Source organism: Ovis aries, chromosome 22, assembly GCF_016772045.2.
Source record: "Ovis aries strain OAR_USU_Benz2616 breed Rambouillet chromosome 22, ARS-UI_Ramb_v3.0, whole genome shotgun sequence".
In the NCBI taxonomy this organism is placed as follows: Eukaryota; Metazoa; Chordata; class Mammalia; order Artiodactyla; family Bovidae; genus Ovis; species Ovis aries.
In genome coordinates, this window is record NC_056075.1 from 45,124,214 (window position 1) to 45,138,953 (window position 14,740).

The 14,740-nt window shown below is 47.8% G+C and overlaps 1 protein-coding gene across 2 annotated transcripts in view; it reads right to left on the bottom strand.

Annotated features, from left to right (window-relative positions):
- The window catches only part of ADAM12 (ADAM metallopeptidase domain 12), a 391,246-nt gene that overhangs the window by 124,478 nt on the left and 252,028 nt on the right, over nucleotides 1-14,740 (bottom strand). For both annotated transcript variants that reach the window (XM_027960492.2, XM_027960491.2), the window contains exon 5: nucleotides 2,589-2,665. In XM_027960492.2, coding sequence (XP_027816293.1) covers nucleotides 2,589-2,665 — 77 coding nt within the window. The remainder of the gene's footprint in view (nucleotides 1-2,588; nucleotides 2,666-14,740) is intronic.

The following is a 14,740-nucleotide window of genomic DNA, read 5'->3' on the forward strand; positions in this document are numbered from 1 at the left end:
ATTCAATTAAACAAAAATACTCAGATGTGAGCTTATTTGCTAATTGAATAAGTACACACATTGCCGTGTTCCTTTAATGTTTTGTATGTATTTTAATTATGTAATATAAAGTTTACTGCACTAAATTTTATACAATGAAATTGACTATAATACAAAATGCAGGAATACTTCTTGCCTCCCAACACTATTGAAAAATAGTCAACCAACTTATTTTTCAAAAGATAGAGTTGACTAGTGCTGTGGTCCGTGGAATCAGAAATAACCATTATAATGAAAGTAATCATTTTGTGAGCGTGTGCTATGCTCAGGTATTGTAAACCCCACTTAAAAATCCAACTGTCATTACAATGAATGCCTAGTTTACAGCTCTACCAGCTTCCTCATCCATCTTCTGAATGCTTTTCCTTACGTCTGTTCAAGCAAAAAGGTGGTTCCTTAAGAAATGAAGCCTAATTTTAACCATCATGGCTGCAGGGGATGGGAAGACTCTTGGCTTAATCAAAAAATGTGAGCCCCCGAGACTCCTTGTACCAGATTTCTGAGTAGGAACTGAGAGGCGGGGAGCGAGAGAACAAGGAGACCTGGCGAGAGACAGTTGCTTCCCTCCAGGATCTCACGCTCTCTCTGGCCAGGGTGGTGTTTGTGAATCAAATCAGGACACGGGGACATGGCTGTGTGGATGCTCCAGTGGGAGTGAGCCAGGGCTGGACATTTGTACCATCACAAAACACAGCCGCTGAGCTGCTCTCGGGCGTGAGGGCAGCGTTCTCTCCCCATCATTGCAACAGTTTCGTACCCGTCCCTGCCAGTGCTGTGGAGCAGCCGCCGGTCACAGTGGTACTCCTGGGCTAGGGACTCAGGAGCAGGGGATGAAGCAGGCGGCAGCGAGAGCGAACAAGAGAGAGATCAGGAGAGCCAGGAGTGCCGCGCTGAAACCGTGCTAGGGAGGGCAGGGCATCTCGGGGAGACGTATGATACGGTGCAAAACTAACTTACGGCCTGAACTTCCCGTTTCACTTGGGGTCCTTTCAAAGGAAGGATAAGCTCCATGGCTGAGCTAGTTGTTATGACCTATTTTCCACGTTGCACTTCATTCCCTCCATTAAAGAGCTGTTTCCGCTTTAATCCCCCTGTCTATTGGGATCTCCAGGCCTTTCTCTCTCCTTATCTGTCCCCCTTTGAGACTGAAATGAAGAAGGATGACTTGTTTGCTTCCTCCCTCTCTTCTCTCTTCCAGGATGGAGCTCTCCCTGCCTGCCCATCTTTGATCAGCCCTTTTTGAAGCAAAGCAGGATGTTCCTTCTCTGCTTTTTCTCTGCAGGACTGTAATCTGCTGGGCTCTAATTAATGCGTCCCCCAGGACGCTCGACTTTTCCTCCACATTCCTAGCTCTGAATGTATTCTGGGGTCACACCACATTTCACTTGATTTTTAATCCCTATTTTCTTTCTCAAACTCTGCCAGGCTGGTGCTGCTCCAGTTGCGTCTGTATTCCCCCTTCCAACTGATTCTTCCGCCAGGGAGCAGTTGATCGAATACAGCTTTGTCCCCGGTCTGATTCTCCCCTCGCAAGATCACAGAGTTGACTGTATTAACTCCGGAATTTCTCTGTTGACGCACCATCTGCTGCTTCTGCAGCAACAGCACAAAGATCTGGGAAGCTGACATTCTCCAGAGCGCCACCCCCATGCAGTGAGCTCCGTCAGGCTTCCCACCCGGCCTTGGTGGTCGACCCCAGACGCCGTAACACTTGTTCCCCCGACTTTCCCCGAAACCCCGGCCACAAGTATTTCACAGGATCCCTCTGCCAAACTGTGGTCTGTGCCTGGTGCCCAGGAGGGAACGATCTCCAGGTGCCGGAGACAGGAGGTGGGCTGCCGAGACTCAGCCCCTCTGGGTAAGCTGGTCGGAGAGAGGGACCCCTCTGTGTGGAGCCCTGACAGTTACCTGCACTTTTCGGGGAGGTGGGCCCGGGATGAAGTATGAGGAGTAGAGAGGCAGCAGCAAGGCCAAGCACAGGGGGTGGACCTGTCCTGTTTAAATATCACTCAGGATGCTCTGTCCACCCAGTCCTTCATCTTCACGATTTAAAGCCAGTTAGTTAATATCACGGGTTTGGCCACCCCTGTACTCAGCTCACCTGCATCTCTGCTCAGTCCGTCGCTTGCTTTGTCTCCTAGCGAGAAGAGGCCCTTTTCATTTTTATGAAGCAAGCAGTTGAAATGCAGATACCTAATGTCCTATTTTTTTTTTTAACACCGGAAATTGTTTAGCATGGAGCCACATGGACAAAAGATAGTCCCCAAATCCTCGGATGCTGAAAAGCAGCCAATGTACAGGCCTGAGGATGATCTTGAAAGAGGGGCAGCCAAGGAAGGCACGCTGCCAGGGTGGGGGCAGTGGGGACAGAGAGGGGTGGTCCTGAGGAGGTGGAGGGCACGGGGCTCTCAAGTTGTCACGAGAAGACTCCTGGGTCCTGCGGAGGCGAGGCCCGCCCACTGCATTACTCTTTTAGAGCAACTGGAGAAGGGGGGTGGTCCACGGTAGCTGTGCTTAAGAGCAGAGTTGTCACCATCAAGGTCACTTACCTGAGACCAGAACAAGTGCTGAGACTGACGGTCGATCCGGAAAAGCCTTGCACGTGCCCATGGTAGTAACAGTGACCCTGAAAAGACAAGACAGCCGTTCAGTCACGATGCCTTCCTGCCCACTCACAATAAAACCACCGTCTCCAATCACTTTGCTTTCAGCAAAGGAATTCCCTTCGGCATAAGATATTGAACCAGCGGTCTTAATGTTTCATGCCAGCCCCACGTGACCCAGCCAGGATCCATGGCAGGAATATCCGATTTGCTTACGAGATTATCAGTAGGGTCTTTAATCGCATCCCGGTTTCATTTTCGTCTCTCTGAAACCCTTCAGGAAAGCCCTGATGCGGAAGGTTTGACACAGTCCAGCAGCTGAACAAATCACATGGCCATTGCCATGTCCCACGCATGTAAATTGTCTTTTGTAATGAGACGAGGCACCGTATGGGGTATTTAAGCACACTGTGAAATGCTATAAAGTGAGGCCTAAATCTATGACTTAGGAAAACAGAAAAGGAGATGGGAGGAAGGAGGGGTGACCACAGAGAGAAGGTTCCTGGACGAATTGCCCAACTGAGAGCAGAAAGGCTCTCTTAGCAGGAGAGAAAAATAAGAAGGTCTTCGAAGGCAAAAATCCCTGGGTGGCGTGCCTGCAAGATTCCATTTCTTTAATCATGTCACTTGCAAAAAGAAATCACAGCATGGACGCCTCCTTAGTGAAGACAGATACCTGTCTGGAATCAAGGTTAATTTTATCGTTGAATAAAGGTTACGTTGCAGCCCCAATTAAGTGGCTGGCTGGCTAAGTGCACTCAGCGCTCCTCATTGAAAGCATCCAAAGGCCACCGGCGTGTGGTCCCCAGCAGTGGGCTGCGTCTTCCAAGGGGCAGGGGAAGTGGGCGCTGGAGTTTCAGCCTCAGCACAAAGCTCCTTCGGTCAGGACTCACTTTTCCAGGGCAGGGCTGGGTGTCCTGTTGTCCTGCCTGATAGAGACAATGTTCCAAAGACCACCTTGACTGTGCTAAGAAAGGGGACTGGAGGAGACTGGGTGGCCAGGGAAATCCGATGATACCGTGAGAAAGGGGCCACGATGATCTCTTTGTCAATGAACCGAGGACAAACTTTTGGGATCATCTGAAAGGCAGCTGGAGGAGGGAGTTGGGAGTGCTGCAGGGCATTTGTTCTTTGGACTTTCTCTTGTTGATTCTGGAAGTCCTTTACATATTCAGGATATTAACACTTTGCCTGTTACTATGTGAGAAATGTCTTTTTACCTGACTTACGGTATCTTTTGTTGTACAGACTTTCCAGTTCTCCTAAAGTCAAATTGATACAGCTTGGGTATTACTTTAGACGGCTTTCTTCAAGGTTACTCAGATATCCTCTCTTGTTTTCTATTTCTCTAGTCCGAGGATTAGCTCTTTAAATTAGACTTTTTTCTTGTGTAGGTGTGAGGTTGCAATCTGACTTGCCCCATGAACCAAGAGCCAGTTGTCCTTCACCACCTTGTTCCTTTTCTTAGTCCCCTTGTCGTGTATTGAATAACCACGCATGTATCTGGGTCTGCCTCTGTTCTCTGTGCTAGTCCACTAAGGCAGACTTCTCTCAGTCCATTCCTGAGCCGACTCCACAGTTTTTATTTTTTTTTATTTTTATTTTTTTAATTTTTATTTTTACTTTATTTTACTTTACAATACTGTATTGGTTTTGCCATACATTGACATGAATCCACCACGGGTGTACATGCGTTCCCAAACATGAACCCCCCTCCCACCTCCCTCCCCATAACATCTCTCTGGGTCGTCACCGTGCACCAGCCCCAAGCATGCTGTATCCTGCGTTGGACATAGACTGGCGATTCGATTCTTACATGATAGTATACATGTTAGGATGCCATTCTCCCAAATCATCCCACCCTCTCCCTCTCCCTCTGAGTCCAAAAGTCCGTTATACACATCTGTGTCTTTTTTGCTGTCTTGCATACAGGGTCGTCATTGCCATCTTTCTAAATTCCATATATATGTGTTAGTATACTGTATTGGTGTTTTTCTTTCTGGCTTACTTCACTCTGTATAATCGGCTCCAGTTTCATCCATCTCATCAGAACTGATTCAAATGTATTCTTTTTAACGGCTGAGTAATACTCCACTGTGTATATGTACCACAGCTTTCTTATCCATTCATCTGCTGGACTCCACAGTTTTAATTCCTATTTTTCTATAGGAACATTTTGATATCAGAGCAAGTTCTCTCTTTCGATTGTGATTCCTTTCACGTACCATAAAATCACCCTTTTAAAAGCATGCTATTACGGGCATTAGGACCTTCACAATGTTGTACCACCATCACATCTAATTCCAAAACATTTTCATCATCCACAGAAACCTCACACCCATTAGCAGTCACTTTCCATGATGCCCCACGCCCAGCAACCACTAAGCTACTTCCTGTCTCTATGAATTTGCCTCTTCTGTTCATTTCATGTAGTGGAATTGTACATAATGTGGCCTTTTGTGTTTGACTTCCTTCACTTAGCATAATGTTATCCAGGTCCATTCATGCTGTAGCATTGAAGTGAGTATTGGGACTTCATTCCTCTTTATCGCTAAATAAATTGACATTGGTACACAGGTGTGTCCGACTCTTTGTGACCCCATGCACCGTAGCCTGCCAGGCGTCTCTGTCCGTGGGATTTCCCAGGCAGGAATACTAGGGTGGGTTGACATTTCCTCCTCCAGGTAATCTTCCTGACCCAGGGATTGAACTCAAGTCTCCAGCATTGGGAGGCAGATTTATTTTTTTTCCACTAAGCCACCAGGGAAGCCCAAAATGACGTTGTAGGGATATACCAAACTTTGTTTTCCCATTCAACACTTGATAGGACTCTGGGCTGTTTCCACTTTCCGGCTGTTTTGAATAGTGCTGCCATGAACACGTGCCTGCAGGTTTTAGTGTGGATGTGTTTTTGGTTCTCTTGGGTACATACTGGGGTAGGTATATGCTTACAAATGGGCAGGTGGGATTGCTAGATTCTATGGAGACTCTGTCAACACTGTGAAGCACTGCTGACCTTTCTTCCAAGCAGCTGAACCATGCTACATTTGCAGAGTGTGGGAGGAATGTGCAAACGTCACATCCTTGCCCACAATGTTATTGTCTACGCTGTTGATTACACCCTCCTAGTGTATGTGAAGTAGTGTCTCTCTGTGGTTTTGATTTTCATAATGACTTAAGATGTTGAACATCCCTTTTTGGCTGTGCTGCATGGCATGCGGGATCCTGGTTCCCCAACCAGGGATAGCACCCGCACCCCCTGTCCTGGGAGCTCGGCGTCCTAACCCCTGGACCACCAGGGAGGTCCCTGAACATCCTCTCATATGCTTATTGGCCATTGTTCTATCTTCTCTGGAGAAATGTCTACTCAAATCCTTTCCCTGCTTTTAAACTGGGTTTCTGTCTTTTCATTGTTGAACTGAAAGAGTTCTTTATATAACCTGCATGCTGCTGCTGCTACTGCTGCTGCTGCTAAGTCGCTTCAGTCGTGTCCGACTCTGTGCGACCCCATAGACGGCAGCCCACCAGGCTCCCCCGGCCCTGGGATTCTCCAGGCAAGAACACTGGAGTGGGGTGCCATTTCCTTCTCCAATGCATGAAAGTGAAAAGTGAAAGTGAAGTCGCTCACTCTCTGGGATTCTCCAGGCATGAGTACTGGAGTGGGGTGCCATTGCCTTCTCCGTATAACCTGGATACTAGACCTTATATGATTTGAAAATACTTTCTCCCACTTTGTGTGTTGTTTTCTCACCTTCTTGATGTATTTTGAAGCACAAGAGTGGATCACTTTGATGAGGTCCAAACTCTCTATTTTTTAATTTGCTTATGCTTTAGGTCCCATATCTGAGAGACCCTTACCCAACCTAAGGCGATGAAGACTTATTTTTAAAAGTTCTGCAAGTTTAGCTCTTACATTTAGATCTTTGATTCACTTGAATTAATTTTCATAAGTGCTTAAATAGGGGTCCATTTTCATTCTTCTGCATGTGAATATCCAGATGCCCTGAACCATTTGTTAGAAATCTATTACTTCCCTAATTTGTCTTGGCAACCTTGCTGAGAGTGAGTTTTCTTTTGATCCTATTTTTCTTCAAAAGTTTCTACACTATTTTCTCTCTCAGGTGAATTTTAGAATCAAATTTTAAGCTCTGCAATAATCCTTTGAGTTTTCAGCTTGACTACTTAGAATGTATAGGTCGGTGAGTCAGGATTTGTAGTTTTCAAATAATGAGCTTTTCTATTTCACATACATGGTATTTCTCTTCATACAATAAAGCCATTTTTGTACCCTTTGGTATAGTTTTAGATTTTTTTTGGATGGCTTTGGAAAGTTTTCATTAGGTTTATGTCTAGGTATTGTATAGATTTGTTGATATCTCGAATAGGAACATTTTTTCTATTTCATCTTATGCGTGGTTATTTTTAGTGTAAAGGAAAGCTTTTTTATTTTTTAAAGTTGATCTTGTAGCAGACATTGCTGTTGGGCCATCTAATCAGCTTAATAGTTTGTGGCGTATCTTGGATTTTTATATGGTTGATTAAACCTACCACAAACAATGAAAGCTTTGGGGGGCTCCTTTTTGACCCCTATACAGTGTAGAGGAGTGGGGTGCCTAGTGTCCAGGGACAGAGGTGGGAGGGGGAACCACCCATAGAGGGGAAGCATATGTACAGAGATGGGTGATGGGAGAGGAGGGCGGCTGAGGGAGGGGGCGCATCTGCTTGGCTGGAGGATTCAGGCACAGACGTAGACTCACTGCCCTTCTCCTCCCCCTGGCAAGAACATCCTCTTCAAACAGCACGTGGCTCAGGAAGGGGTGCGTGAAGGGCAGCGATGGGGGACCCTGCATCCAGCCAGGCCACAGTCATCCAGGCACCCACGGAGGACCCTTTCGGCCAGTCTGCCTCTTCAGTTTCCATGGCAAGTAACTTTTAAAAGGCTCCATGGACGCCCCCCCCCCTCTCCTGCCCCCCACCCCCGGCTGCCGCCCCCTGCCCCAGGTAACTCTAGCTTTGGGTAGATTTGGAAGTTAAAACAATTCTAGAAACATGGGGAGATTGTGCAACTGGAATGCAATGCCCAAGGGCATCAAAGGGGTGTGGTCCCCTCTGCACAGGGTTGGGGTGGGGTTCAGTCCTGGGCACCCAGCAGCCATGTGGGAGCTGAGACGACTCAGAAGGTGAAGCGACCCAGCTAGGGAACCAGCATCACTCAGCTTTCACCTACTCTTTTTGAGGGTCCTATGCCTGAAATCATTTGCTCCCTTTTACAGAACTGTGAAATACTGCTATCAGAAATCAAGTACTGGTTAAAAAGTTAAAACCCAATTGGTGACAATAGTCTATAATGACTGACCTTTGAAATTTCAAACTCATTTATTCTCAGTCTCAATTTACTTTTTAATAGATTACTTATCGAATGTACTTTCAAATTAAATACCCAGAAATATAAGCTCATTAAAGCATGAGCTGAGAACAAATTAGTATAAAATTAATTTCCAGTTCAACAACGAGGATGAAGCATTGCTTATCAAAGCGAGCACATCCCAGCTCTTGTACACTGGCCCTTAAACGACTCCAACTCGCAGTCAGTGCCAGAGTCAACACCTCATCTCCAGCTCTAACACGGCTTTCTGTTCACCTTCAGACAGTTGACTAGCACGTCCATCTCTCACTCTTGACTTTTACTAGAACTCCAAATTCCAGATCGTCCATGGCAATTACAATCTCAAGAATTTCTTTTTTAAAAACATGATTAACTAAATGTTTAAAGAAACGTGATTACATATTTATAAGGTAGTAAGTCATCCTACAGGGCTTCCCTGGCGGAACAGTGGTAAAGAACCCGCCTGTCAATGCAGGAGACCTGGCTGGGTTCAATCCCTGGGTCGGGAAGATTCCCCTGGAGAAGGAAAGAGCCTCTTCAGTATTCTTGCCTGGGAAATCCCATGGACAGAGGAGCCTTGTGGGCTATGGTCCATGGGTTCACAAAGAGTCAGACATGGCTTAACAGCTAAACAACAAGTCAGCATACAGATAAACTGCCAAACCAGAGAGACAGATACATCACACTAGGTGACACAAAACTGGTTGGGGAATTTGGCTCCGTGGAGTGGAGATTTGGGGGCTTTATGCCCCTTGGCATGGACAGGGAGGCCTGGCGTGCTGCGGTTCATGGGGTCACAAAGAGTCAGACACGACTGAGCGACAGAACTGAACTGAACTGAACTGATGCCCTTTGGCAGTGGCCCACGTGGAGGGAAAAGTGCAGGCAGCATCACCCGGGGGCCAGCAGCGCCCACTCAGCAAGGTCTCCGGGTGAGCGTGTGTTTCCATATCTGAGAGCCAGGCTGCCTCCCTTGGACTGATGCCAGGAGAAAGGAACCAGCCAGGCCTCGTGATTTGCAAACACATGGCCTGTTAGACCCAGATGTAGACACACCTGTGAGGGACACAGGCATCCATCATGTCTTGTAGGTGCCCCCGGGCCTGCTGGTTCAGTCGATCACAGCAATTACCCCTGCAAACCTGCCATTCAGTTGCCTCCAGAGAGTCAAGCTGCGCGTCTCCTTCTTTCTATCACACTCGTGTCTCTAAAGAACAAGACATCATCCTGTTTGCATAGTCGTCTTGGCCCAGTTCTGCTGATCCAATACATTCTCTTTCTACCAACAAAACATAACACAGAAAATAGTCCCAAACATGCATAACCACAAAATTACATCTTTTCCTCTACAAAACCTCTAACCATGTATTTTATATACTTATTACTTAACCTAATGCATTTCTCCCCCTCCAGTAAAATAAATTCTCCTTCTGTTTAATACTATCAATCAAATATAATAGCAGGGAGAAGGAATATGGAATAAGAAACACTGAGCTTGAAAATAGTAGCCCTCAACTCTATGTAGTATGGGAAGTAAAATAAAAATTCTGTTACCCAACTCTCAGTGGACTAGAAAGAAAGGAATTTTATCTGCTAAATTGCTAACAAAAGTGGGCTGACGTGATTAAAAAGGTCCTGTAGCCTGGAAGGCTGCGGTCCACGGGGTCGCTGAGGGTCAGACACGACTGAGCGGCTTCACTTTCACTTTTCACTTTCATGCATTGGAGAAGGAAATGGCAACCCGCTCCAGTGTTCTTGCCTGGAGAATCCCAGGGCTGGGGGAGCCTGGTGGGCTGCCGTCTATGGGGTCGCACAGAGTCGGACACGACTGAAGTGACTTAGCAGCAGCAGCAGCAGTGAGCAAACAAATTCCACTAAGGAGTGAGCTGAGCAAAAATTATTTGCAACGTTCTTTCCCTTGGGAACTGGGTAGGGCCTCCCCCGCCACATGCAATGTGACAAACTGTCTCGATTTAGTGTTTGGGTCACACCCTGTTCCACCTGGGAGTGAACTTCCAGCTCTTAAAGGTCAGCCTTCCTTCAACAGATGCAGAAACCGAGGCCCTGACCGGTTAAATAACTGTCTCATGTCACAGAGCTGGTTTGTGGCAGAAGAGGGATGAAAAACCAAGCCTCTCAACCCCAGGCCAGACAGCTTCCCTCCATGTCTTGCTGCTCTGAACATGTGCCCTCGTGAAGAGAAATGACCCCCTAAAATCCACACCTGGATGGAATGCTTTCTCAAGCACAGCAGGGCCTCATCCCCACATCACTCAGGGAATCCGAGGAAAGTCAAGTCATTTCCAAACTCAGAAAGATCTGCAGATGGGAGGGCTGTGACAGTGAGTGAGTGTGTACGCACACGGGCGTGTCTGTGTGTGCACAGGTTGCTCCACTGTGGTCCAGTCTTTCCTCCCTTGCACAGACCTTGAGGCCTCCACAAACCAAGTGTTTGCTTGAGACTAAAACAAGGTGAGAGTGCATTTGAGCAAAGAAAAAGTGACCTCACAGCCCCGTGTGCTTCTGATGTGGCGATATTGTGCTTTTTCCTGGAAGCTTCCCTTGGAGATTCCCAGGTGGCGCTAGTGGTAAAGAACCCGCCTGCCGATGCAGGAGACATAAGACATGCAGGTTTGATCCTTGGGTGGGGAAGTCCCTGGAGGAGGGCACAGCAACTTGCTCCAGTGTTCTTGCCTGGAGAATCCCTTGTGGGCTACAGTCCATGGTGTCCCAACAAGTCAGACACGACTGAAGTGACTTAGCATGCATGCTTTCCCCTGAGAGTGTACTGGACAGATGGTTGAGAAGTCAGCACACCCATGCTTTCTGGCCCATGTCTGCCCCATCTTTAACCGTCTCTCCCCTGAGATATAATAATCGCTGCTCCCAGCTCTAAACCATCTCTGCCCCCAACTCTAGCAAGTACCATGTCCATTTAAAAGACTAGGAAGGACCAACCTCAGGGGCCATCACATTACTGTTTGGTGCTGGAGTTCAGCATTAGAGGATGCAGCTTACAAAATTGTGCTCACAATCTTTGAGACCATCCTGCAAACTCAGCCTGGAAACAGTGAGTCTGCAATAGTGAGAATGCTGAATCGACCCAGAGTCGGAAGTCTTATGGTTTGAGACACCACTTCCATTTCTAACTTGTGAAATGGGATTGACACTTGCTGCCCAGGGTCTTAGGGATCAAATCAGTCTGTGAAATGTGCGGCACCGTCACCCATCTGGGACATGACGACATGTACTTAAACCCATTATGCTTTAAGCACTGGGTTCTGCCTGTCTAGTTCCCCCCATGCTGGACCTTAGGGGATCAGCATCATTTTGCTCAATGAATGACTGAGCACGTGCAGGAGAAGCTGACCCCTGAGAAAGCAGAGGGCGTGATTTTCTCACATTCCTGCACTAGCTCCTAACTCCCAGCTCCCAGCCTTCTTGGCAGTCGTGCAGAACTTTGTGTGGATGGATGAATAGGAGTCAAAGGGGCGTGGCAGGAGGTGGTGTGGAGGAGCTGAGGCCAGTGCCCCCTCGTGGAGACACACACCTGCAGAGCCCAGCTCCGGGCAGAGCTAATGGACCCCTTTATTGCCCACAGCCCCCTTTCTCCTTCCATCATCCTGATACCTGAAGGACCTCAAAAGAATAGATGGTCCAGGGGGGTTAAGAGAGGTTGTGAACCCGTCATCAAAGCGGAGCAGTGGCTACCACGGGCTCGCTCCTCTAGAAGCCTGACTGTGTGTCTGGTTCATGCTCACGTTCCCAGCTGGTTCAAGGTTCGGGCTGAGATTTCAGCCCGGCAGCCTGCCTCCCTGCCTGCAATCCCAACCTCTACATCCACTGCTTCCAGACCGGAGGCTGTTCTAGCCCCCTCTTTCCTGATACCTTTGGAGAAAGAGAGTCACACACCTGGGGTGCTGGTGGGGACGCAGTGCACTTTCCACATGGATTTGGCTCTGCCATTGCCTAGATCCTAAAGCATCTTTGTCACGGATTCATTGTGTCACCTGTGGTCAGATGGCATGTTCCTCGAGGATGGGGACTGTGTCCCCTCCGTCCTGCACAGCGCTGTGGGGCGCTGGGCCTTCCTCAGTTCCCGTGGGCTTCAGAGCAAGGTGCTCAGCAAATTCCCAGAGGGCTCCTGGCCCCTCCCCATATCCCAGGACAGCAGGCGAGCAGAGCATCCTCTTCCCTCCCTCAGATGAATGTGCCAGGTCTTTCTCTTCACAGCAAACACCAGCCCATTCCTGAAGCTGCCTCGCTACAGTCTTTTAGACTGAATTCCATGACAGAAGTACCACGGCCAGGGAGATACAACAGACCCCTGTGTTTGCATCATAGTGGTTAGGAGCTCAGATCCTAGACTCAGGCTGTGTGAATTTGAATCCTTACTAGCTGGGGGCTTGGTCTGCCTACTGAAGCCCTCTGTATCTCAGATTATTCAGCTGGGCATAAAAATAACATATTGGGAGTGTCAAACAACCAAGGACACATAAAGCCCTTGGCACAATGCCTGGCATAGTGTTGCCATGTCACCATGGGCACTCAAGAACACTTGTTGTTGAGTGAGTGGTGTGTGAATGGATGAGCGAATTCATGTGTGAAAAGGTAGGGCTTGTCACCATCATGGGATTCCCATGGGAAGATTGGTCTCAGAACTTTGGACGTGAGGACTGGGGAGGGGTCGAGGAAGCTACTGATGATCTGGGAGGATCAAAATACGAGTGAAACGGGATAAATGGAAGGATGTTCTAGAAGGATCATGTAGGCAGCAGTGGTGGCTGGAATACACATAGGAGAGATGAAAAGCAAGGAGAAATTTCAGGTGGCCAGAACATCTTCCAGCTGAGAAGTGAGGAGCTGGGCTGCAGCTGCTGCAGTGTCAGTGGGTCAGGCAGGGGGGATAAGACGGCTGTGAAGGTGGAAATCACTCTGGGACATGGTGAGGACCTGAGGGGAGGAGGGGGTGTCTGGTGCCTCAGTCAGCGAGAGGACAGAGCAGCCTTGGAGACACAGGCAAGCCTGGGAGAGCTGATGAATTAGATGTGCGGAGAGTATACACACGGTAGGGAAACGGATTCCATTTTAAATCAATTTTTTTTAAAGAATTTTATAACAAGCCTAGCTCATTTCCTTATGAGATGGAAATGGTCTGTCTTTCCTCCTACCCCCAGAATCATCTTTCACCCTCTTCAGATGCTCTCTAGCTGAGATGAAAAGTGGCTGACTCCCTAATACCCACTTCCAAGCCAATGGTGGAAGATTCTACTCCTTTTGATGGGAAACATTTGCCATGGAAGTGAATGGATGGCACTCAAACAATACTTTGGATCAAAACACGGGATTTTGTGCCTTTCTAATGGTTCAGCCTCAGTTAACGCTGATGGTTCCTTTTGGACGCCTTGTATAGCAAGTGGTTTCATAGATTTTTCCCATAAGAAATGTATAGAACAAATGGAGCCCTTCTGGGTATTGCTCAGGTGCAGAAGCTCAGATCTTTTTCCTTCTCCCCATCTCCATGCCCCTGGCCTCAGCAGCCATCACCTCCTACCCCAGCTCTGGGCTCATCCTGCCTGGGTCAGCTGCCTGACCTTGCCGAATCTCTGCTCCTGCCCTTCTGATGACCTTCACACTGCAGCCAGTGGTGTCTTCCAAAGCCTATCCCTAGTTATGACAACCCCTGGGTTGACACCTTTTAATAGCTTCCCCATCTTCCTCTATTGACAACCAGACTGTCCCTTGGCCTTGAAGTCCTACCTATGGTGGCCCCTGTCAAATTACAGGCAATTCCCCACCTCCAGGTAAAACTTGGCATCAGCCAGGAATGTCCTTCCCTTCCCCATCCCCTGGGTCATGCTTCCTCAACCTTCGGATCTTGGTTGACATGGCCCTTCTTCCATGAAGCCTTCCATGATTCCTTAGACTAGATTAAGCCCCTTAGCCTGTCCTTCGGTGCACTCAGCACAGATTTTATTGATTCAGCCTGTGATTCTTAGAATTATGTCAGTCTCCACCCTCTAGCCCCGTGTGGGTTCTCTTGTCTGTTTTTATTCTCTGTGGCAGTCATGGGGCCTGGCACTGGGAAGGTGTTTTGTTAACACGCACAGAACAGAAGGATGTGTTTGGACCAAAGTGCTGACAACATGTAGGAGACTTTCTGGAGGCCCATTCTGGCCTTCCCCAGGGCTGACTTCTGGGGTGTAAACAGCATAAATGTCATGTGCATTTTCTCCCATAGGCTTTATTAAAAGAGATAGTGTAGGACCCAATCTTTCCTTAGATGTGGCCAGCAAAGGTTTGAGCCACAGAGAGAGAAAAGACAAGGGACCAATTCCAAAATTAAATCAGCCACTAGCTTGCCTGTCAACCAGCTTATACTGATTGTTGAGAGATTAAACTTAAGAAAGAAAGATGCTAGCCAAAAAGTGGTTCTTATTTTATATATCATTTTAAATTTAGTGAAACTCACTGTGTGCTGACTTGGGGGGAAAGTGGGGTGAGTCAGCACATTTCTTGTTTCCCAGCCTGATTCAATAGAAATGAAACCCCCAAAGCTGCATCCTTGTCTCTCCCCTCACCCCTACGAAAGACAATAGGAGGCTGTGAGCTCCCTGAAAGGGTTTCTGCTGGAAGGACAGGCTGTCGAGGGCTGCAGGTTTTCTTTAAGTAAATGAAACAGTTCACTCATCTTTACAGCAATGTGGCTGAC